This window comes from Choloepus didactylus, chromosome 21 (assembly GCF_015220235.1).
Source record: "Choloepus didactylus isolate mChoDid1 chromosome 21, mChoDid1.pri, whole genome shotgun sequence".
Classification (NCBI taxonomy): Eukaryota; Metazoa; Chordata; class Mammalia; order Pilosa; family Megalonychidae; genus Choloepus; species Choloepus didactylus.
This window is the reverse complement of record NC_051327.1, coordinates 44201986-44226136: the sequence shown is the minus strand read 5'-3', so window position 1 is coordinate 44226136 and position 24151 is coordinate 44201986. Positions and strand designations below refer to the sequence as shown.

Sequence of the window (24151 nt, the reverse complement as noted above, 5' to 3'; positions counted from 1 at the left end):
TTCTGTGAGGGGCAGAGCCCTGAAGTGTCTCACTCAGCCATCTGGATTGGAGCGGACAATTTTAACATTTTTATTACTAAAGAATATATGCAACAAATTCTGTTACCCTAGCCCTTATTTTCATACCTTTCTTGACAACATCCGTTACATGAAAATAAAAACAAAAGGACCTTTTTTGATATAGAAGTCCTTCCTTAAATTTCATCAAGGAAATTTCCTCAAGGAGTCCTTCCCTGATGTCCCAAACTTGGTCTCCCTTTTTAAAAGGACTTGTGTTTTTCTTTCTTAGCATCATAGTAGTCAAATAATTGAATTACCAAGGACCTCCACTCTGTGGAGGCACAGGTTTTGTTTACTGCTGAAGGCATTCAGCAAATACTTAATTATACCATAATCCCATCAATGTGGATTTCACTCTTTAAGCCCTGAAATTGGAGTGAGCATTAGACCTCATGTGAGTTCTGATCCATTTCTGGCATCTGTAGACCTTGTGGCTTGATTTCCCTCTTGTTTGAGAGGAAGTGCCCTGTTGAGACAATAGGTGTGATGAAAGTGTCTTGAGAAGCAGGGCCTTCCTGGCAGGTGGGTGAGTTGGCTGCTGTCTTGTTACTCAGATCTGTCTGTCTCTTTTGCCCTCTTCTCTGTTTGCCACATAGGGCTCAGTGGCCTATGTCCCCCAGCAGGCCTGGATCCAGAATGATTCTCTCCGAGAAAACATCCTTTTCGGACACCAGCTGCAGGAGCAGTATTACAAAGCCGTGATCGAGGCCTGTGCCCTCATCCCAGACTTGGAAATCCTGCCCAGCGGGGACCGGACAGAGATTGGCGAGAAGGTCAGTGCAGCTTCAGCATTGGCTCCTGTATCAGTCAGCTCTTGGCTGTGTAACAAATGACACACACAGAAACCTCTCAGTGGCTTATAGCAGCAAATACTTATTCTCATGCCAGTGGGTCTGTGAGTCTGCTGCAATTGGCTGACCCAGGCTGGGCTCACCTGGTCGGCTCTCCTCCACCCTGCAGACCACCTGAGCTTGGCTCCAGGCTGCAGGTGTGGCCAGGTCTGCCCCACATGGATTCTTGCTGGGACCTGGGCTGAGGGGACAGCAGACCCAAGGGGATGCTCTTCTCGTGGTGTCAGGAGTCCAAGAGAGTAACAAAAACATGCTGTCCCTTAAGACATACTGTCTCTTAAGACACACTGTCCCTTCCACCCATTAAGCAAGTCACTTGGCTGAGCCCAAAGGCAGGGGCCCAGGAAGCACATTCTCCTTTGAAGTACCTTTGACTTTGCAGTCACCTGACCAAGGGCATAAACAGGGAGGAACAGTGAAGACTTGGGGCCAGTGATTCAAATGTCCACAGTCCCTTTAATGACAATGATGATAACACACATACAGTAATATAATAGATGACACTTATCAGGCATTTACTGTGTGCCAGGCCCTGTGATAAGTAATTTACGTGTATTAACCCATTTTATCCCCACAACAAGCCCATGAGATGGATTCACTGCTGTCCCGATTTAACATTGTGGAAATGGAGGCACAGAAAGGCTCCGTAACTTGCCTGAGGCCACACAGCCTTGAAGTGCGGGGCTTGACTCTTCTTGGGTCCATGTCCTTACCTGCTTACATTTTAATTTTTGTTTTATATTTTGGTGTGTGGTTTTAGATATATAAATATAAACATAAGATTTTCCATTGTAACCATTTTCAAGTGTTCAATCTAGTGGCATTGATTACATTTACAATGTTGTGCTACCATCACCTCCATCCATTACCAAAATCTTGCCTGCTGTATATTGTCACTTCTAAGGAGGGCTGTTCACCGTGCTGCCTGCCACCCCCCCACTTCCGTGCCGCAGCTCCCCAGACCTTCTTGCTGTTCCTTAAGAACCCCAAGCCCCTTCACCTCCTGGCCTTTGCACATTCCCTTCTTTCAGCCCGGACTGCGCTGCCGTGGCTTTCTGCCTGCTGATTTGTTCTACCGTTCCCTCCGCTGCTGGCCATCTCGTGTCCACTCAGGGCGTACAGGCTTGTTCCCTGGCTGTACCTGAAGTCTTCCAAGCACATGAGCAGAGAGCTCACCTGTCTCTGGTTTTAGTTATAAGCCTGTGGCTCCACCAGCTTTCTTATTTGGTAAATAGTTTGTTTCATCCCAGGTAAATCTTCAGTCCCTTGAAAAGAAAGGGAAAAAAATAGATCATCAGGGCCCTTTGGTTTTGCAAAGGGGCCTGTGCTCGTGTAAGCAAAGAATGAGAGCCGAGTTTAAGGCTGCAAATGCACTGCGTGGAGTCCAAGGGCTGGAACGTAGTGGGGCTTGGGGGGCTTAGGGAGGGGCCAGGACAGCTCCAGCACCTCCTCTGTGTTTCGTCTGCTTTTCTGCACATCTTTGTCCTTCATCAGTTTTTGCCACTTAGAGTCTCTATCCCAAAATGGGGAGGTGGGGAGAGCATGCTTCAATTAGCATGGGCCAGGGTCTGCCCCTGGTGTCTGTGGGCAGGGTGGGTGTCCCTCAGGAGACACGCTGAGCAGTTAACCCGGTGGCCATCCACTCCGATGCCCCAGTCACATATGGAAACAACACCTGGGTTCTCTGGGGGGGAGGGTCAGGCCTTTTGCTGTTCCCACAGAGCTCTGGTGCGAATTACAAAATGACACCCTTCATCCTGGCGAGTGGGGTGTGGGCCAGATTTCAGCCCCTACAGGGTGTAGCTGGCCACAGTGATAAGTGGCATCGCCCGTGGCTGACAGACCCAGAGGAAGCTCTCAAAACCAGTATTAGGTGCTAACAAGCAGCAGCAGCAGCAGAGATGATGATGTCCACAGCTACTGGGCCTTTGGTCAGACTCGAAGTTCAGGAGCCTTCCCTCGAGCCAGCAGCCCACAGCGCCAGCAGCCACTCTTCACTGGGCATCTGCCGGGTGCCCAGCTCCCTGCTCAGCAGCCGGCCAGGGGCTCAGGTTCTCTCATGCCCCGGTTTACAGAGGAGGCAGCAAAGGCTCTGCGAGGCTTAGCCCCGTGCCATAGAAGCGGGAGCCGGGACCTGACCCCATGAGCGTGTGGCAGGGCCCCAGCTTGGCACCCACTGGATGGGCTCAGCGGCATTTCCCGAGTCTTGAGACTTCCTGGGAGACCCACCCTTTGGCTGTGCTTCTCCCCAGGGCGTGAACCTGTCTGGGGGCCAGAAACAGCGCGTGAGCCTGGCCCGGGCCGTGTACTGCAACTCTGACATCTACCTGCTTGATGACCCCCTGTCGGCGGTGGACGCTCACGTGGGAAAACACATATTTGAGAATGTGGTCGGCCCCAAGGGGATGCTGAAGAACAAGGTACCCGCTGCAGGGGCTTGAGGGCACCACCGTCTCACTCCCAGGTTAAGTTGGGACGTGTTCCCTTCCGTAGTCTTTCTTGCCCAGCCTTCTATTCATTTTTTTTTTTATAATTAAATTTGGTTTTATTGAGATATATTCTCATACCATACAATCATCCATGGTGTACAGTCAACTTGTTCATTTATTTTTAATTGGCCTTTAGAAACAAACTCCTAATGCTTCTTTCCTAAGACATCCTTCTTGCTCACTTCTTTATAGGGGAATGTCCTCGGCACTGACTTGAGTTCATTGCCCCTACCTGGCCAAAGGGGGCCTCTCTCCCACTGAAATAGTGGGGGTGGCTTTGCAGAGCGAAACCCCACCCGAGACCTCCAGGGACTGAGATTTAGGGCAGGAGAACAGCTCCAGCACCTTAACATGACAGGAAGTACTTCCTGCATGCGCTATTTATTTATTTCTTTTAAGCATTATATCCTGTGACCTGTTTATTTCTCCAGAGCTGGAGTCAGCAGACTCCTGCCCCGTGGCCGTGTCCAGCCACTGCCTGTTTTTGTTCGGCCCATGAGCTAACGATAGTTTTTACATTTCTGTGTGGTTGAAAAAACATCAAAAGAAGAACAATATTGTGTGACAAATGAAAGCAGTATTAAATACCCATGCCCATGAATAAAGTTTTATTGGGGCATGGCCACACCCATTAATTTACCTTTCCTCTCTGACCGCTTTGAAGGCACAGTGGCAGAGTTGAGTAGTTGCCTCAGAAACCACACAGCCCATGAAATCTAAAATATTGATTCTCCAGCCTTTTCCAGAAAAACTTTACTGGCCCCTGTTCTAGAGTAACTACTGTTCAGTTTGATGAATGCCCTCCCAGATTTACAGCTGCTTAGATAAAACACAGATACACGGACAAATTCTGTAGTGTTTCTTTGTGGGGGGGGGGCAGGGGTTGTTCTGCAGCTGCATCATTCATTCATCATTCATTTACTCATTCATTCATTCACATGTCGATGAAATTTCCCTCCCTCCCTCTGGGCCTCCAGGTTTTATTCAGAAATAGCCTTCCCTCAGCACCCTGGTTAAAAGCTCACCCCTCCCTCCAGCTCCCCGCCCAGTTCACCCGGTCCCTTTCCTGCTCTGTATTCACCATCCATTGCAGCATGTGTTTTGTTTGTTATCTCCCCTGATCCTGGAATCTGGGGCAGGGATCTTTTTTTTTTTTTTTTTCCAGTTTTTTTTTTTTTTTTTTTTTTAATTCAGTTTTATTGAAATACATTCACACACCATACAGTCATCCATCGTATACAATCCACTGTCCACAGTATGGTAACATAGTGATGCGTTCATCACCACAATCTATCTCTGAACATTTTCCTTACATCAGAAAGAACCAGAACAAGAATAAAAAATAAAAGTGAAAAAAGAACACCCAGATCATCCCCCCATCCCACCCCATTTGTCCTTTAGTTTTTATCCCCATTTTTCTACTCATCCATACACTAGATAAAGGGGGTGTGATCCACAAGGTCTTCACAATCACACTGTGACCCATTGTAATCCACATTATTGTATAATCGTCTTCAGGAGTCCAGACTGCTGGGTTGGAGTTTGGTAGTTTCAGGTATTTACTTCTAGCTATTCCAATGCATTAAAGCCTAAGAGGTGTTATCTACATAGTGCATAAGAATGTCCACCAGAGTGACCTCTCGACTCCACTTGAAATCTCTCAGCCACTGAAACTATTTTGTCTCATTTTGCTTCTCCCTTTTGGTCAAGAAGATACTCTCAGTCCTACAATGCCAGGTCCACATTCATCCCTGGGAGTCATATTCTGCATTGCCAGGGAGATTTACATCCCTGAGAGTCGGGTCCCACGTAGGGGGGAGGGCAGCGAGTTCACCTGTCGAGGTGGCTCAGTTAGAGAGAGAGAGGGCCACATCTGAGTGACAACGAGGTACTCAGGGGGAGACTCTTAGGCACAATTATATGCAAGTTTAGCCTCTCCTTTGCAGTAACGAGCTTCATAAGGGCATGTCCCATGATTGAGGGCTCAGCACATCAAACCGCCAGTCCCAATGTTTGTGACAACATTAACACCAGTCCAGGTGAGGAAGTCCAACACTTCTGCACCTTCCCCCAGATCCTCAGGGCTGGGGAGGGGGAGGCTGTAAATGTATTTTTTATTATCTGCCCAAGTTACTCTGGGATGTGTCACTATTTCACTCCAGCCTATACTAACCTACTGTATCTCACTTCCTATTCAAAGTTCCATGCAATTGTGGTATTTGAACAAATCGACTGTAGAGTTGTACCATTTAGAAAATTTAGATCCTGTACCAAATAGACATCTCTTCCCTTGGTTTCATATGGAAGTTGAAGTTTTAAAACACAGTCAGTTTCGACCTTTACCCTTTGGCCTGGCTTGCCCTGTTCTTAACCTGACCTGCTTCATTCATATCACTAATTGAAGTCTGGGCTATTTTTCAGCTTTTTTTTTTTTTTTTTTTTTTTAACAGTGGCTGTATGCACTAATACTGACATTCATATCTGTGGGGCAGGGATCTTTGCCTGTCTGCTCCCTACTGCTTCCCAGCTCTGAGCACAGCGTGTGATGCTCAGGAGGCCTTGGGCTCACAGGTGCTGAATGGATGCACCCACTGACCCAGGCGTCTATGCAAGCTGTTGTCTCGGTGTGTGTTCCCGTCTTCCTCCATGAGTCGTGCATTCTGACATCAGGGTGTTCGGTGATTCCTCCCTTAAGCCCTCGCCGCGTTGGGTTGGGCTCTCTTGCACGTGTGCGCTGATGTGGCCGGGTCTCCGCTCTACCTGCAGACACGGATCCTGGTCACGCACAGCATCAGTTACCTGCCCCAGGTGGATGTCATCATTGTCATGAGCAGCGGCAGAATCTCTGAGATGGGCTCCTACCAAGAGCTGCTGGCCCAGGACGGGGCCTTCGCCGAGTTCCTGCGCACCTACGCCAGTGCGGAGCAGGAGCAGGCTTCGGAGGATGATGGTAGGGACAGCCCACGGGGTTCCTCCAACACAGCAGCCCTGGCAAGGTGGCTCTGGTCTGTGCCAGGGTGGGAGCCAGGCCTAGCTCCCCAAGGGCAGGCTGGGAGGCTTCTCTTAACCCTGTCAAGGCTGACAAGAGGGAGTCCCAAGGCTTTACAGCTGGTCATGAGAGCACTGGGGTTCATGGTATCAGATGTTGGGGTGAATCCCCATGCCTCCCAGTAGTGTGGCCCTGGGCCTGCCGAGCTTCAGGTTCCTCATGGGAAAAATGGGAATAATGATAATTATAGCCGCCCTGGCTCTCAGCAGGCTGTGAGAAGCCCCAGATGCATGTGGCATGAATCAGAACAGATGAGGGGCCGTTAGGGGAAGCACCGTGGTTGAGCATGCAAGCTCAGGGTCGGCAGGTCGTGGGTTCAAATCCCAGCTGCCCGTTTCCCTCTGGGTGACCTCAGTCCGGTCCTTCAGGCCCCTCAGAGCCTTGGTTTCTTCACTGGCAAAGAGGTGCAACAACAGAGCCAACCTTCTGACTTTCGGGATAGACTTGATGTTCTGAAGTTTGTAGAGCTTCTGAAATGGGGCTAGAGCTTTGTCAGCATCCAATAAGCAATCGCTGTTCCTAATACTGCCCAAGAAAGGTGACGTTGTCCCTCTCTCACCCTGTACCCTTGGCATCTGTGAGGTCAGGGTAGGCCGTCCCACTTCCCAGTCTGCTCTGTGCTCCCAGGCCAGGATTCTGAGAGCCGGAGAGACTCAGAGGCGCCCTTCAAGTCATCACAGAATTCTGGGCAGGGTCCTCATCCTGGCCTTAATTGGAGCCAACAGGGAGAGACTTCAGGAGCCTGTTCTCTTAGAGGGCAGTTGGAGGTGCAAGGGGTTCTTTGCAGCCTTTTGGGGCTGCCCCACGTTCCGTCGGTCAGACCTGCATCTCAGAGAAGCCGCCGATTGCCTCCCCTCATGAAGTTTTGACCCCGGGATAACACGGTGAGGGAGGAGGTCATCAAATGCTTTTCCTGGGATCCAAAGGACCCAAGGTGTGTCAGACAGACCCTGCTTTGGTTTCAGCTAAAAAGAATGTTTTGCTAAAAAGAATGGAGCTAAAGAGAGGTCACTGGCCCCACCTGATTACCCACCTCCAGGGACTAAACACAGACTCCCTGAGCCCTGGGGCGTGGCTGCTACGTGCTTGGGCCCCAAGCAGCTCTCAGATCAACTGTCCTCAGCTAAGGGGAGAGGGGTGCAGGGCTGCTCTGTGCACATCTGCCATGGGCAAAGTCGACGTCATGGTCAGTGCGAGTGGGGCCCCTGAGCATCGTGCAGTGCATCAGCCCCTGTGGGGGCTGTGTCAGGGCTTCAGAATCACCCAGAAGGAGCTACGTCTCATTCATTTGTTTATTAAACACCTACTCTGTGTAGAGTACTGTTCTATGTTTTGGGGATAGAGCAGTGAACAAGATAGAGGCAAATACCTACCCTAGTGGATCTTACATTCTAGTAGAGGAGAAGGACAGTAAGCAAATATACAAATAGAGTTGATTTCAGATAGCCTTACATGCTGTGAACTAAAAACTATCAGGGCAGTGGGCTGGGGAGACCCAGGCAGGTGGTCTGCGGAGTGAGTGACATTATCATGGGAAGTATGGGAAGGAGCCAGCAAGGAAAAGATCTGGGGAACAGTGTTCTGGGCACAGGGAACAGCAGGTGCAAAGGCCTCAGGGCCGGGCAAGCTTGAATTGTTTACAGAACCATTAGGAGGCCAGTGTGGCCGGACTGTGGTGGGCAAGGGGATGGAGCAGGAGGTGAGGTCGGCAAGGTGGCCACCCTGCAGGGCTGGTAAGGTCTAAGTGCAGGGGGACGCCACTGAGTCTCAGAGAGGGCAGGCGACTTGCCCAAGGACACACAGTGACTGGCAAGGTTGGGACCACAAGCCTGGCCTCTAGATTTCTGTCCACTGTTCCTTCAGTGGTTTCTTGGTCTATTGAAGGGGGTGGGAGCTCAGTCACTCCTCTCCATTAGGGTTTTACTAAAGGAGTTCTAGTGTTTTGTTTTGTTTTTTGAATAACAGCTATTTTGAGATATAATTTGCATATCATGCAACTCATCCATTTAAAGTGGATAATCCAGTGCACAGAGTCATGCAGCCGTTACCCCCAGTCAATTGTAAAACATTTTCATCACCCCAAAAGAAACACTGTACCCGTGAGCAGGCACTCCCTTTTCTCCCCAAGTCCTAGTCAGTCACTAATCTGTTTTTAGTTTCTGTGGGTTTATTTATTTATCCTTTCATCAGTTGATGGACATTTGGATTGTGACCATTTGGGGGCTGTTATGAATAATACTGCCTTGAACCCTAAAAGACAAGTATTTTCTTTTGCCAGTGTGTTATAGTCCCTTCAGCTACATTCTCATTGGAATGTGTTTCTGTGTTTTCATGCCTTCTAGGTTGGAAAGTTCTGCCTTAAGTCTAGCCTGTTTCCCTCTTGCTGCAGTCTCCTCCTCTGATTGTCTTTTTGCCTGAGTTGAGCCAAGGCTGTGCAATGAGTCCTGGCAGTTTTGCCATGAGAGTATCTCACCGGCCTGCTGGGTGCTACATTTAGGCTAAAATGATCCTCTTTGCTTTCTAAATCAGCAATTGTGAGTTTCACAGCTTTTCCAGGAGGCCTTTCCTCTTTCCATCCAGGTGAACAGGGAAGGTGCTTAAACTCAGCTGGCCTCAGATGATTTATTTCTGTTCCTTTCTGTCCTGCTGCCAGAGTGTCCAAAGCAGCTTATATGGAATGTGGACTGCTGCCAGTTTCCCTACTGTTTTTGTGCAGGTCAGCACTCAATTTGATGATGAAAATACCACCCATCCCCTAGCACCTCTGTGGGTGCATTCTGCAATCCAGCTACCCAGCCTCCTGCCGGGCGGGGCATGGAGAAGTCCTCAGCCTGTGGGCATTAAAGCAAACGGGGGCGCCCCTCTCCTTCCACGTCTTTGGAGGAGCCCACCTGTGGGTCTTGCCATCAGGGTCTAGCCTTGCTCTACTCCAGCCAACTCCAAGCGCCAGCGATTTGGATTTGTTTGAACCACATAGTTGGCTGCTACTAAAGGGGAATTTTTTTTTCTTGTTGGGTTTAGTCTTTTTTAGAACACCCAGGCTGAAGTGGAGAGACATTGGTTTGGGGGAACTCTCTCTCATCTTGTTGGGGAAGGGGAGATAATAACAGGAACTGGACTCAGATGTGTTTTCCTCCCAGGGGTATTTACAGTGCTGAACTCGACGAAACTTTTTTCTTTTATGAGGTTTACAAATTGGCTCATGAACCCATTTTGGTGAAAAACATTTTCATGACTCGTTTCTTTTGTAGGAACCTAAATTCCAGAACAGTGGCTCTCAACCAGGGTTACTTTTGGCTCTTGGGGTATTTGGCCTTGTCTGGAGACATTTAGGGTTAATAGAAGATCCTTTATTCCAACTTTGTGGCCATTTTCAAAACCTCGTTTGAACCATCCTCCTTACAAATTATTTTTTTCCTTTTTTATTTTCTTGCTGATTTTTCCCCCGATGATTACATTAACATGTGCTTATTGTAGATGTTTGCTAACTGCAGGAAAGCATAAAGAATCTAGAAAGAGAAAATCTTGCCACTATCCCAGTGCCCCAAGGGAGAGCTGCTTTGGCATTTTGGCATCTTTTTCCACCTGTCTTTTTCCTAGACATTCTTCCTTGACAAAATTGAGATCATGCTGGACAGCTTTGTCATCTTTTCCCCTGACCACCCCCCCCCAACGCTTTTTTTTCGTTTCTTAACACTTTCTCAGCACTTCCCGTGTTGCAAAAAATTGTCGTAAACACCAACCAGCTGTCAGAGAGTGTGTTGTGCAGACAGCACATTCCTTTCTGCTGGCCTCAGGGGCAGGATTTCTTCCTCTTCTGAGTATGAAGAACTTTTGGAGGTTGGGTGATGCCACCGGTCACTTCCGTGTTTCGTCAAAAGCGAGGCGTTGACCGTGCAGCAGTGGGTTGGAGTTTTCCTCCCAGGGGAGGCTCGCCCGCTGGTCCTGGCCCAAGCAGAGTTCCAGAACCTTCTTGAGTGAGGGCAGTTTTGCCCGAATGAACAGCCAGCCTCCCGAGTGGGCCCCCGAGGTGCTGCGAGCTCAGGGCGCATGCCTGAACTGCCACCTCAGGGCCCTGTCACCTGGAGCTTAGAGCGCTCAAGGGACATCATTGAGTTACACGTTTCATGTATTTGCTTTAAAAAAAAAGAAAAAGAATTCTTAATTTTTTATAGCTACTCCCCATCATTCATTATTCTTTGCCCTGCTTTGTTTTACCCCTGCCTGACAGTATATTATGGATCTGCTAGTTGGCCTGTCTATTGTCGGTTTCTCCTATGGGGATTTCAGCTCCACGAGGGCCTTGTTGGTCACCACTGTATCCCCCAGACTGAGAACAGTGCCTGGTACATAGTTGGCACCCGGCAACTGTGCTAAATATGTGGTGATTACTTCTTGTCTATTTAAACATGCTGTCTGTATCAATCCATAGGTCATAGGGCTTTGGACATTAATGCAGCAACATAAATATCCCAGGATAGAAGAAATGAAGAGCTGGTTTTACCCACCTCTGCCAGGGCCAGTTTCGAAACTAGCTTTGTGGATAGGGACTGTGAGGGGGCACCACTGTGTTGATGGGATCTTGAAGGTCAGCTCTGCTTGTTCATTTGTCCATTCGTTACTCTGTCCGTCAGGTGCGAACAGAGCGCCTGCCGTGTGCCACGGGACCACGTGGTACGTGAACAGCCTTGTGGAATAGTATGCCCTACAGTTGGGCAGTGTACATCCTGCGTAACTGCACAAGGCAACCTGATGTACCAGACCTGAGAAGAGAATGGTAGCTAAGACCCTCTCACAGTCTGATGGGGGAGGCAGGCCGCCAACCAATCCAGGGCCTTGAAGCGCTAAACACAGTGATGGGATCCTGGAGGCGGGGGCTGTGAGAGCCCAGAGAAAAGGCCCCTGTCCATCCCATGCTGGCATCTGAGCTGAGTCAGCCCATCTTCCCCTATTCCTGGGTCTGTGTACAGCTGACTCAGCATTAGTTTCCGGAAGTCCTGTGCATGAGTGGTGTTGACCCTGAAAGCATTAATGGCAGCAGGGTGTTGGCAAGCTGGTCCCTGGCCCTGCCCTGCTGTATCTTTCTCTCTGCTGTGGTGAAATGGGCATAAAGACCGAAGTTTGGCCTGCACTGCTCTAGCTCTTCCTGTGTGAACAATTAATATGACTTTGAGGAACAGCAGCTCATCTGGGGAGCACGTTTGTAGGAATCCATCCCGTGGATGTGGGTTGGGGATAGGGAAACTGAGGCCCATATGGAGAAGGTCCCCCACCCTCACCCTTAAGAAAAGACATCCCAGTCATTCCTTCTGGGCGTTTAAATGGGGGTGTAGGGAGGGCACTTTGGCTTGGTTCTCAACCCTTTCTTGGATCTTGTGACTTCCCAGGCAGCAGAGTGGGGGACCAGGAGGCGGAAGGTGAGTTCTGCTGTGGTTGGAGTGGCTGCACTTGTCAAACGAGGCTGCAGACAGGCTTGTGCTGTTGCTGCATGCCAGGTGCTGGGTGGGGAGGGGACTTGAATGTCTGTGCACTCCTTTCCTTCCGCCGTTCTTCATTCATTCATTCAACAAACATTTTTTTTTTTTTTTTTTTTTTTTTTGAGCAACTACTATGGGCCTGGCTTTGTGGTTGGCACTAAGGGATATACGGTTGGTGTGTCCAGCTCTGCCCCTCATCAGCTGGGTGACCTTGGCCAGTCTCCACTGGCTGCCATCTGTCAGTCGACTGTGACAATACAGGCCTTGGCAGAAGTTATAGTTGTGAAGTGCTTGGCAGATGGGCGGTCAATGGCAAGGATTTGATCAGGGAGCTGCTGCCCTTGCCTCTTGCCCATTGCCTCCCGGGGCATGGTCAGGACCTAAGCAGGCCTATCACCTGATGGAGGAACCACAGATGGGCCTGGGGCTGGGGGAAGGGTTGTCCTCTTACAGGATTGCAGCGGGGAGGGCTCACGGCCTCCCTGTAGGGGTGGTAAGGTGTGAACTGGCAGCTGGAGTGGGACCCGATCGAGGGCTCTTCTGTGAGCACCAGAAGCAACTCCAGCCACTGTAAACAAAGAGGGCATTTGCCAGAAGGATACTGGGTGGCTCAGGGACCAAAGGCAAAATGAGCAACCAGAACGCAGGAATTGGGAGTCCCAGGAGTCTAGATAGCAGACCCTTTAGGCGGATCAACGATCTGTGGTCCTTGTCAGGCCATTGACAGTTTCAAGTCCTGGTCTGGGGTTCAGACCAGCTTTCCTTGGGCAGGCCCCCCCTTGGCTGAGTGGATCGGGGGCACTGGGCTTGACAGGCCCATTGGCGGAACCTGCAGGAGGAGGAAGGGGGCTAATCCCTGCCAAGGACCAACAGCAGTTCATGTCGCTTTGTCATATTCTCAGTCAGACCTACCCCTTGCAGAGCATAATTTTTCAGCTGCCTCAGTTGCTCCATCAACATGAGGGCGGCTTGGTGGGTTGAGTGGGTGATGGAGCCACAGCAGGCCACTGTGGAGGGTCCTGTCCAGACCCAGTAGGTTGCCCTGAGTGGTGAACAGCAGGAGAAGTGAAGGCAGAAGCACGTGGTGGGGGCTTGGGGCCGCCGGTGGCTTGGAGGGAGGGGCTCTCAGAAGCAGGCCACCTGCAGAACAGGTTTCTCTGGGAGTGTTTTGAAGCATCCCCCTTCCCGCATGGGAACAATGGTAAATTAGGTCAGGCCCAGGTCCCCAGTGTTGTGCATCCTCATGAACGCAGGCTGTGTTTGGCTGCATGAAAAGTCCTGCTTATTATCACTTCTCCTTCCTGGCTGATGTGGCTGTTTTTGTTTTATTTACTACGAAAACAAAAGCTGACATTAAAGGAAATTCTTAAAGCAGTGATTCTCAATCCTAGTTGTGCCCCATAATTATCATAAATACACAAAGAATAATAATCACTAAAAGGCATTACAACAGTTTCTCTGAGTTATTGAGGACTTGCTCCGAGCACTGTGCATGATTGCATTTTGTCCTCCCTCCAGGCTTGCAAGAGCAGGTGCTGTTGGCCTCCCCGTTTGCAGCTGTGGAAGAGAAGCTCAGAGAGGTTCCTCTCTTACCCAAGACACACAGCTCACCAATGAGAGAGCATGTCTCTCTGTCCCAGTGACCCAACTCGGGAGCCTGTGCTCTGCCTCTGCACAGTGGCACCTGCCTCCTCTGCAGGGTCACCACAGGGAGTGGGGCTGCACCCTGGGTATCTGTTCTTTCGTAAAGCTCCCCGAGAGATTCGGTGGCAGGCAAGATTGAGAATTACTGGCTTGGAGATTCCCCCACCCCAACCCCAGGCACAATCCCCAACACTCTGGTCCCTTTCAGTCTTGTCTGCATCTTCCTGGGGCTGCCACCCAAGGGACCCACTTTGTATTCCACTTTTATTCATGGCATATCAACCTGTTCCCGGGGTCATGCTGCCCCTCCCTGCTGGCTGCATGTTTGTTCCCTTTTGTAACTTCTTTCCTCCATCTTCTCCCACTTCTGGCAGTAGCTCTTGGTGCCCACCCTTACGCTTCTCTCTCTCCTGGCACAGAAAGAGTGAGGAAGTCAGCGCAGAGTGGGGGACGATATTCCTAGATCACAGAATTGTGAGGATTAAAGGAGATGCTATATTTAAACAAAGCACAGGACCCCACACCTGGATCACACTCATTCGACTGTCAGCTGTCATGGTTGTGCCTGTGGTTCTTATTCCTGAAGCTGGATGGCTACTTCCTGGGATTGGGGCTTATCTCTAGCTGGTGTGCCCCATGGTGACCTTATTGTTAAAAATATTGAAATCCTTCGTTATTAACTGGGTAGACAGCCACTTACACTCTAGGCTTTTCCACGATCCAGCCACCAAAGGGTTAACTCTTGGCCTGGCAGGGAGCCTGTTGGTCCATTCCCAGGTCAAACTGGTGGGGGGTTATTTCTAGGCTCGTCCCTGTTTGGAATGCTGGGACCGAGGGCTGTGCCACCCCGCCCCCCCACCGCACCCTAGCCCCATTAGCTGAACAGAGTGCATCCGAGATGCTGTTGGCTGAGCTGCATTTTTTCCATCGCTGCTGACACAGGACACCTGCTCAGGCCCAGCACCCTCAGCCCCCTGGGGGCCCTCAGAACAGTTGTATCTGCATCATCACTTCCCAAAGGCACCTGGTTCCCTCTGGTTATCGCCTGCGCCCCAGCTGGGGCCGCAGCCCAGTGCCTTCCTGGCTGTCTCCCTCTGCAGGACAAGTTTTTGTTGTCTTCAGTTTTGCCGTCTGACTCTTGAAATCCCAATTCTCCCTGTTTCTCTTCTGCCAGGGCAAACGGGCACCAGTGGTCCAGCGAAGGAGGCGAAGCAGATGGAGAACGGAATGCTCGTGAATGAGGCCGCGGGGAAGCAGCTGCGCAGGTATGGGCAGGGAGAGAGGTCGGGCCTGCGGCCACTCCAGGCACCACTTTTGGGCCCAGCCTGGTGGGGAGAGGAGGGACGCAGGGCCAGCTGCTTGGTTTGACTACCCAAAAAGTCCGTCAGCTCCCCAGGATCCGGAAACGCACTGGCTCTCTGCCTCCCCTCCCGAATCCTCCAGGGACCTCACTTTCCAGGGTGCAGAGGCCTGGAGGGCAAGCTCAGCCCTGTTCCCGCCAGGTGGTGCGACTCACACAAGCCTCGTGATTGAACCGTCTCTCTCTACTGCTGACACCCACATTCCCTACATGGCAGTCTGCTCGGGTTACTCCCAGGGGCCCAGAGTGGTCAGGCATTAAGAGCCTGCTTTAATTCAAAATTGCGACAGTCTCAGTGCCCATGTTTTGCGCACTGGTAGGAGCCAGGCACCCTGCCAAGCCCTGTAGGGTCTGTCGGAGCCCAGAGGTAGTTAACTGTCATCCCATTCTTCAGGTGAGCAAACCAAGAGCTCTCCTCACGTCATGCCACTAGAGAGAAGCTGAGCTTGCATTTGAGCCCAAGTCCAGCCTCTGGGCCAGCACCTCTGCGTTCTGAACTCTGCTGAACCACTGGGGGCTTGGAGCAGCTGTACCCAGTGGGCTTTGTGGCTTAGCTATGCTATGCCTCAGTTTCTTATCTGTCAACTGAAGGGTTTACAGTAGTGCCAACCTCACAGGGGCGTAGCAAGGCCTACACGATAGAATCATGTGAAGTAGTAAGAACAGAGCCTCACAGAGTCACGCAGAGGGTGTCGGACGCTGCCAGGGTGAGGGAGGTGGTCGGCATAATAAAAAACAGTCACAGTGGCTGCCATCTAAAACTTTGCAGGCAAACAGCCTAGAGAAGGCCGTACCTAAATGTGGTCCTGGGATATAGGGCAGATACTAGTGAGCGATGCCAGAGGGAGCCTGGGGTAGGCTGAGCAGAAAAATAGAGGTCCCTGGGTGTATTGGTTATCTCTTGCTGCATAACAAAAGACCACAAACTTGGTGGCTCCTCGAGTTTCCATGGGTCCAGAGTCTGGGCCCCCTGCTCAGGTGTCATCTGGGTCTGGCATCTTATCTAACGGCTCAGGTGGGGAGGGATCCACCTGCAAGCTTCCATGATTCATTCCTTGAGGGCTGTATCTTGGTGAAGAGCCTCATTACTAACTGGCCGTTGGCTGGAGGCCACTCTCGGCCCCTAGCACCCGGGCTGCTCCATCACGGATCCTTGGTTCGTCAACCATGCCGTCCGAGAAAGCAGTAGAGTGCCCCCATGACGTAACCCCAGCCCAGCACCTCTACTGCATTCCATAGGTTAGAAGCCAGTCACGGGTCTTGCCCACACTCAGAGGGAGGGGCTTACACGTGGGCGTGAGCACCAAGAAGTGGGGGCCTCTGGGGGCATCATAGCATCTGCTCACTATCCTGCGGAAGGCTTCCTGGAGGTTTAGGGTGGAGTTGGCATTTTGGTCCCACTGTGTGCATTCATTTGAGAAAACCACCCCTGTTTACTGAGCCCCTCTCTATGTCCAGCCCTGTCCCAGCCGTGGAGACCAATGGGTGAGCAGAGCAGCCATGGTGTTTGCCCCCCATCCAGGAGGCAGAGTAGGGTAATGGGTCCTGAGATCAGGGTGCCAGCTTCAAATCCTGGCCCTGCCACCTCCTAGCTGTGGGGCCTTGAGCCTGTTTCCTCCTCTGCAAAATTGGCACAATAATAAAGCCCTTTATCTGCAATTCCCAAACCCAAAAAGCTCTGAGAACTCCTTTGGTAGAAAACTTATTTTATAGACATTTTACCTAAGTGTATGGCCAACTTATTTAGTGGCAAAATCTTAACTGCCCTGAGACTACGTATAGTCTTTATAATTTCTATTTAATGGGTATTTGTGCATTTCATTGCAGACATACCAGTGTGTTTGATTACAGAGGGTTTCTGTAGATTCCTGTGGGGTTGTGATATGCAGTGAGTGCATCATGTTAGCTTTCTCAAATCAGCAGACGTGGAACTCCCAGGAATAGAACTGTCAGCCCCAGCTCCTCGCTTGGGTTCTAGATTCGTTCCAGTGACTGGCCCATGGCCTTGCTTGTTGCTTCTCTCTGTTGCTCTCTTGATAATTCACTCTTGTCATCGGGGATCCAAGGGCAGTTTCATCTCCCTTGACCTCAGCCAAACACCACTGAACAGGTCTCCCCAGTAAGGAGAGGTGGTCCATCCTCAGCCCTCTAAAGAAGGGGGCAGGGATTGGAGTGATGATTCCACGGGCCCTTGGCCTCAGGTAGCGTGTAATCTTGGGGGCATGCTAAGCAAGTCTGTGGAAGTCAACAGAGGAGATACAGAATGTCCTACACCAAAGATCTAGAGCTGTGATTTGTTTGGCCTCCACAATTTCACGTGAATGGCTGAAATTTTCAGCTTTTCCTCGACACACTTAAAGGAGTTGGCAACCCAAGGCCTCGTCTTCACAGCTCCTCAGTCAGCAGAATGGAGAGGCTCTCGCCCCCTTTAGACATTGCTCCTGGGTTCCCCTTGGGCCTGCTGGCCCTCCTTCACATATTTTCCCAACCAGCCAGCCCCTGTAGACGTGGATGTGCTGTGCCTGCCTTAAAGAAGTCCTGAGAGGTTTCTGGAGAACTGGCCACCATAAAGCGGGAGCTGGAGGGAACCTCGGGGAGGAGTTGCTCTGGCAGTCGTGGGCAGTGGGCTTGAGGCATCAGGCCTCCATCCTCCCCTTCACCCAGACTTCCTGCTGCTACTGTTTTAAGTTAGGGTTCCACTTAAGACTTTGACCAAAGAAAAGTTCAAGAAGTCCTTGGCTTAACAATTAAACACGCAGTGTAATTCCTTATATTACTTATGGACATCCACCTTAGTGATAAAAGTACAAAAAGTGTGGATAGAAAGAAAATACCCACCTTGAGAAACTGTGGTTATATTGGGATTGGGAAGACGAAAAAGGGATGGGAGAAATTTAAAATGTTTTTCACTTTTAGTTGTGTCTACTTTTTGTAATAAAAGGAGTTAAAGCAAATAGGGCAAAATATTACCATTTGTTAACCTTTGGGTGGTGGGTACTTGGTAACTGTTTTATATAGTTTTAGACATTTATGTTTAAAATATTTTGTGTTCAGAACTAAAGTGATCAGAGATTCAGAAAAAGGATACATTCATACGCACACAGTGTTGAATATGTATTTATATATTGTGTTAGTTTGGGTTCTCTAGGGAAACAGAACTGACAGGAGGTTTATATCGCCTATATGTAATGCAAATATTGTGAGATTTATTATACGAATTGACTCACAACTGTGGGGATGGGCAAGTCCAAATTCCTTAGGGCAGGCTGCAAACTGAGAACTTCCGGTGACGGTTTTGGTGACTCCCCCAGGAGAAGCCAGGTGGCCGAAGTAGAGACGGAAAGTCCCCTTTCTGACTGCTGGAATCATCAGTTCTCCCTTTAAGGCTTTCAGCGGATCGGATGAGACGTCTCATTGCTAAAGGTCGTCTCCTTTGTTAATTGTAGATATTATCAGCCATAGATGCATCATCTGGCTAATCATTTAAATCTGTTTTCAAAATACCCTCCTAGTAACAGTCAGGCCATTGCTTGCTTGGCCAGACAACTGGAAACCATCACCTAGCCGTGTATATATGGAATGATAAAGCAAATTGGGCAAAAGGTAAAAGTTGGTGAATCTATGTGATGTGTGTGTGTGTACTGGCACCTGGCCTGCTGTCCGGCTCAAACCGCATGGGCAGCCCCAGCAGAAGGGTCCGCAGGCTCTAGCGGGGGCTTCGGTTTGGTTGACACCCACACGCCTTGCTTTCCCCAGACAGCTCAGCAGCTCCTCCTCCTACAGCGGGGTCAGCAAGCACCACAGCAGCACCGCCGAGCTGCAGAAGGCCGGGGCGGAGAAGGACACCTGGAAGCTGACAGAGGCCGACAAGGCTCAGACGGGGCAGGTGAGGTCTGCCGAGCGCTCCGAGTACTGCACATTGTGCTTTGAGCGCTTTGTGTAAACCGACTAATCTGTCCCTCAGAAGTAGCCTATGAAGGCGCTGTTTTACAGATGGGGAAACCAAGGCACAGAGAGGCCAAGTGACTTATCCACGTCACAGCCGTGAATGTCAGAACTGGGATTTGAACCCAAGCAGCTGAAGTCCAGAGATGCCCTCCTGCCCCCTCACTTTGAGCATCTTGGGGGCTTGATCGAGTTGTAGCTGACCTGGATGCTTTATATCTGGGCTTCCCAGAGTGTGGGAATGTTCAGGACCACCTAAGAGGGTTCCAGAGTGCGCACAGGCAGGGCAGAAAAGAGTATCGAGGTACATAGAGAATGATTTTCTTTTCATTTCTTTTTCATTTCTCTTTTAGTCCCTGTCATTATGTCAACAAGAGAGTCTCAGCAGGGTGCTGACGTGTCTTCAACCCCTAACAATAGCTAACCTCTCTTTGTAACCAGGGGAGCAGGTTTCAAGCTCTTGTTTTATTGCATTTTTTTTTTTTTTTGGATCACCTATTTTGGACAAGTGTCAGTAATCTTTCATTTATGGTAGTGATCCAAAGTTTATTTTTAAAAACAAATGTGGTATGTTAAAAAACAAATAGGGAATAGGTTTTTAAAAAATAAGTACATACATAAGGCAAAAAACAAAGTCACGAAAGGTGGCACTGGAATAACGGAAGTTGGGGCTGCTCCCTGAGATTTCCGTGGTCGATCCAGGGCCCCCCGGGAGGCCACAGCTTCTTCCCTCGTCTTGCCATCACACCCGGGCCCAGGCGGGAGGCTCAGGTGGCTGCAGTATCTCCTTGCCCCTTGTCCTCGCCGACCCTCCAGGGAGCCAGAGAAATGACCCCAAATCAAGGATGAGGAGGAAATGCCAGAGAGGCCAGGCCATTTAACTCTCTCTTGATCCCTACAGCAACCAGAGCAGATGGGTCCCGGTGTTATCCCCATTTTCTATACCAGGAAAACTGAGGCCCAGAGGGCTTAGTACTTCTCCAAGGGCAGACCAAGCTGGCTCAACACACGCAGTCATTTCTGACTCCCACACTGGGATTCTTTACCCACCCTGTTCTGCTGCTTATGAGGCAGGGGTCCCCAGGCCCCGGGAGGCAGTTCCCGGGATGGCAGGCAGCTCAGCTTCCATCGTGAAGCCAAATGGTGAAAAAATACACACACTCTTAGTTTGACACACACCCACACCCCCTGAGACTATTGCGATATGAGGAGCAGAGGCTTGAAAAAGAAAAGTCGAAAGGAAGCAGTTAAAACGTCAGACCTGCTGTCTTTCACATACCTGGGGGCAGCCAGTCTCGAGGCTCAGGCAGACCATTTTTATTATCCGAAATTGAGCATGAAAAGTTCAAAACAGCAAGCGCACCCGCAAGGAAAGACACCTGGAGTTTGTTGAAACCAAGCCAAGCAGGGCGGGCAGGGGGCTGGCCTGAAGCAGATTACCCCCATCTGCCGTGTGAACACGGCACAGCAGGTGACCAGAAAGTTTATTTAGCCCTTGTGCTGGACTCCACAGGGAACAGAGTGAAAGATGCCCTCCAGCCAGCCCTGTGGAGCTGGGGCAACAGGCCTAGCAAGCCCCATGCCGTGGGGAGCCAGCTGAGATGGTGTTGAATCGGTGTTCCAAGGAAATGGGGTGGTGGGGACGGCAGGCCCAGTTTCAGGGAGGAGGTGACATTTGGTCTTGGTTGCTAGGCAACATGTCATCCTTTCCCCTTTGCTGAAAACTCTTTATAGCTTCCAGTGGGTTCTGGGGTGAAGTCTAGGATCCTGAACAGGGGCTCCAGGTGCTGTGTGGTCTCACCACTGCCTGTTTCTCCAGCCTGGTCTTGCTCCTTCTTGCTTCTCTGTGTTCTCCTCGCTCCAGCCACCCTTGCCTCTCCTTTCCATCTCCCAAACGTGCCGTTTCCATCCTCCCTCAGGGTCTTTGCACAGGCTGGTTCTAGGACCTGGACTCCCCTTTTCCTGTCTCTACCTAGTCAACTCCTTGATGTTACTGCCTCAGGCAAACACCCTCTGACAACTCCCCTCTGGGTGGGTAGGACCCCATGTTTACAGCCCTTCTTTGTTGGGAGTTATGCACTTAAGTGGGCACTGATTTGATGAAAGCCCGTCTCCCCGCTTGACTAGATGCTCCATGAGTGCAGCAACCTTGACTTTGTTTGCCACTGACTCGTTTTGTCGAATAACTAGAGGGGGGAGGGTCTGCAAAGTCTAGGGGCTGGACTGACAGGTGATGTTGAAGTTCAGGCCCTGTGTGGAGGCGGCTGGGTACATTTTGTAAATGCCTTTTCTCCCCATGGCCCCCAGGTCAAGCTCTCCGTGTACTGGGACTACATGAAGGCTATCGGACTCTTCATCTCCTTTCTGAGCATCTTTCTGTTCTTGTGTAACCATGTGGCTGCCCTGGTCTCCAACTATTGGCTCAGCCTCTGGACTGATGACCGTGTCGTCAACGGGACCCAGGAGCACACCCAAGTCCGGCTGAGTGTCTACGGAGCCTTGGGCATCTTGCAAGGTGGGGGCACACCCCTTGCCCCCCATTCCCTGCCCCACCTGATGTTGGTACCTGTCACCGCATCCTTGTCTGAAGAGCTGTTAACTCTAGAATTGGGTCCCTCAAGTTTTCAGGGTTTTGTGGACCCCAAGCCAAACCCAGATAAACGCTCTAGAAAATAGTAGATGTTCAAATATTTATAGAATGGATATTTCTTGCGTGCTTTGCTTTATATTAAAGGCCCTTGGAGATGGGGGTGGGGGGTGAGGCAGCTCCAAGGGCCCATTTTCCAGAGGAGGGATGTTGAGAACATTGGTGAGCTGGGGGACCCCCTTGCCTCTCATTGCTCTGTTAGGGTAAAGGGGCTTCTGCAAAGTCTCATTTGTGGACTTTTACTTGCTGCCTGAGGGTGAGAATTAGTTTATACTAGTGGTTCTCAGCCACGGGTGATGTTTACCCCAGGGGTGAATTGGGCTCTACTGGCATCTCGTGGGTAGAAGCCGGGGATGCTGCATGGGATGGACCCCCCCCCCCCCACAAAGCAGTGAATTATCTAGCCCCACGTCAGTAGTGATGAGGTTGAGAAACCCTGATCTAAGTACTCTTTTTCGTGGTCCCAACAGTGTTGACAGTAATTGCTAACTAAGTTTACTGAGCACTTGCTTGGTACCTGGCTCTATTCTAAACCCTTTGACTTACATTAACTTATTCTATCCTTGCTGTAGTCCCATGAGATAGGAGCTAACCTTTCCCCCATTTTAGAGTTGCAGAAACTAAGACCCAGAGAGGTTTAGTAAGTTGCTATTAGATGGCAGAGCTGGCACTGAGCAAGGCAGTCTGCTCAGGAGCCCATGCTCTAAACCGCTGTGCTGCACTGCTTGTAACTGGTGTGTTTATGTGTTCATAATAACTGTATATGTCTGTGGACGCAGGTACATTCAATGTCTTTGATGTATACTTGTATAGAATAAATGTAAATGCTTGACATTTTTGGGTACGTCCTGACGCAGGCACTTTGCATTCAGCAAGGTAAGTATCATTGTCCCCATTTTACAGATGAGGAAACTGAGGTTCATAGATGTTAAATGAATTGTGGAAGGTCCCACCACTAAGTGGCAGAGACGGGATTTGACTTAGGTCCAAGGCCTGTCATTTTAGCCTTTGCCTTTTTTGGGTTTCTTCCTTGATGAGGGAGACCAAGATATGGACCTCTCCACCTTTTAAAGTTGCCACTATACAAGGAATGGTTGCTCTACTGTGCATTGTTTGGAGGAGCCACAAAATGTCCCATCATCTCCAGGAGTCAGCTTTGAAACAGCCAGAAGAACAGACATGATTTCTCGATTTTCTTAGACCCTAAAACCCCCATAGTGCAAGGGACTATAAATGTAATTGAGGAAAAGAGAGAACAGAAAGGGTGTGATGTTTACCTGAGCTCACACAGCACAGCATCTGTTCTAAAGCTGCACTGTCCCGTATGGTAACAACTACCCACCTGTGGCTATTTGAATTTCAGTGAATTAAAAGTAAATAAGATGAAAAATTCAGTTCTTCAGTTGTACTAGCCACTGTGCTCAGTAGCCACTTGTGGCTACCATCTTGGACAGTGCAGTGGTAGAACGTTTCCATCATCACAGGACGTTCTATGGGCCAGCACCGCTCTAGAGGAATATGACTTCTGGATTAAGGACATAACCCTGGAGTAGGCTGCCTGGATTAGGATCCCAGCTTTGTGCCCGATTGGCTGATAATATTGGTGGCAGGGGAATTTACCTACTTGAGCCCAGTTTCCTCGTCTGTCAAATAGGGCGATCAAGGACAGCACTCAGTGCAATGATCAGCACATAATACGTGCTCACTAAATAGTAGCCACCATTATTTTTGTTATTGCTGTGATCAACATTAGCCTCTGGGAGCCCAGGCCTGCTCCACTCGCATGGCCACCCTTCGTAGAGTGCTCGCCGCCCCTGCCCCACGGGGTTTAATGCCTCGTGTGTTTGTAGGTATCACTGTGTTTGGCTACTCCGTGGCGTTGTCCATTGGGGGCATCTTCGCCTCCCGCCGCCTCCACCTGGACCTGCTGCACAACGTCCTCCGGTCGCCCATGAGCTTCTTCGAGCGGACGCCCAGCGGGAACCTGGTGAACCGCTTCTCCAAGGAGTTGGACACGGTGGACTCCATGATCCCGCAGGTCATCAAGATGTTCATGGGCTCCCTGTTCAGCGTCATCGACGCCTGCATTGTCATCCTACTGGCAACGCCCATGGCTGCTGTCATCATCCCACCCCTGGGCCTCATCTACTTCTTCGTCCAGGTGAGTTGGCGGGCTGGGGGTCTGGCCCGGGCCCTCCTGTGCATTGAGCTCCCGCGTGTGCCAAGTGGACACTTCATCTGACCCTTTCTCCAGTGTGGAGCCATTATTTGTCCAAGGGGTGTTAGATTTGTTTTCATCACTTTTGAATAACCTAAGTTGATTGTTTTTAGTTTGTGAAAATCAAATACACTTTTTTTTCTCCTAATGATGAGTTTTATTTTTCTAACTGTAAATAGAATTTAAAATACTGTCACTGTGAAGATACCTTTGTGATTGAGATTTAAGTCAGACACTCTTTAGTTCCTAAGCGCCCTGTAGATAATGGCGATTCAGATAATAGCAGCTTCAGCATAAAGATAAAGGTTTATTTTCTCTTTCATAACCGAAATTTAGATGTAGGCACTTCAGGGCTGGTATGTCAACTCTGAATTTGTTAACATTCCAGATTCCTCCATCGTTTTTTCTGTT

At 50.1% G+C, this 24151-nt stretch overlaps 1 protein-coding gene across 2 annotated transcripts in view; it reads left to right on the top strand.

The window, feature by feature from the left end:
• The window catches only part of ABCC1 (ATP binding cassette subfamily C member 1), a 138666-nt gene that overhangs the window by 96697 nt on the left and 17818 nt on the right, over positions 1-24151 (top strand). The window contains exons 17-23 of one of the 2 annotated variants that reach the window (XM_037813648.1): positions 684-833; positions 3164-3331; positions 6167-6350; positions 14745-14835; positions 18687-18816; positions 21183-21390; positions 23373-23683. In XM_037813648.1, the coding sequence (XP_037669576.1) occupies positions 684-833; positions 3164-3331; positions 6167-6350; positions 14745-14835; positions 18687-18816; positions 21183-21390; positions 23373-23683 (1242 nt within the window). Of the gene's footprint in view, positions 1-656; positions 834-3163; positions 3332-6166; positions 6351-14744; positions 14836-18686; positions 18817-21182; positions 21391-23372; positions 23684-24151 lie in introns of both variants that reach the window. The other variant, XM_037813647.1, reaches the window with a different exon arrangement.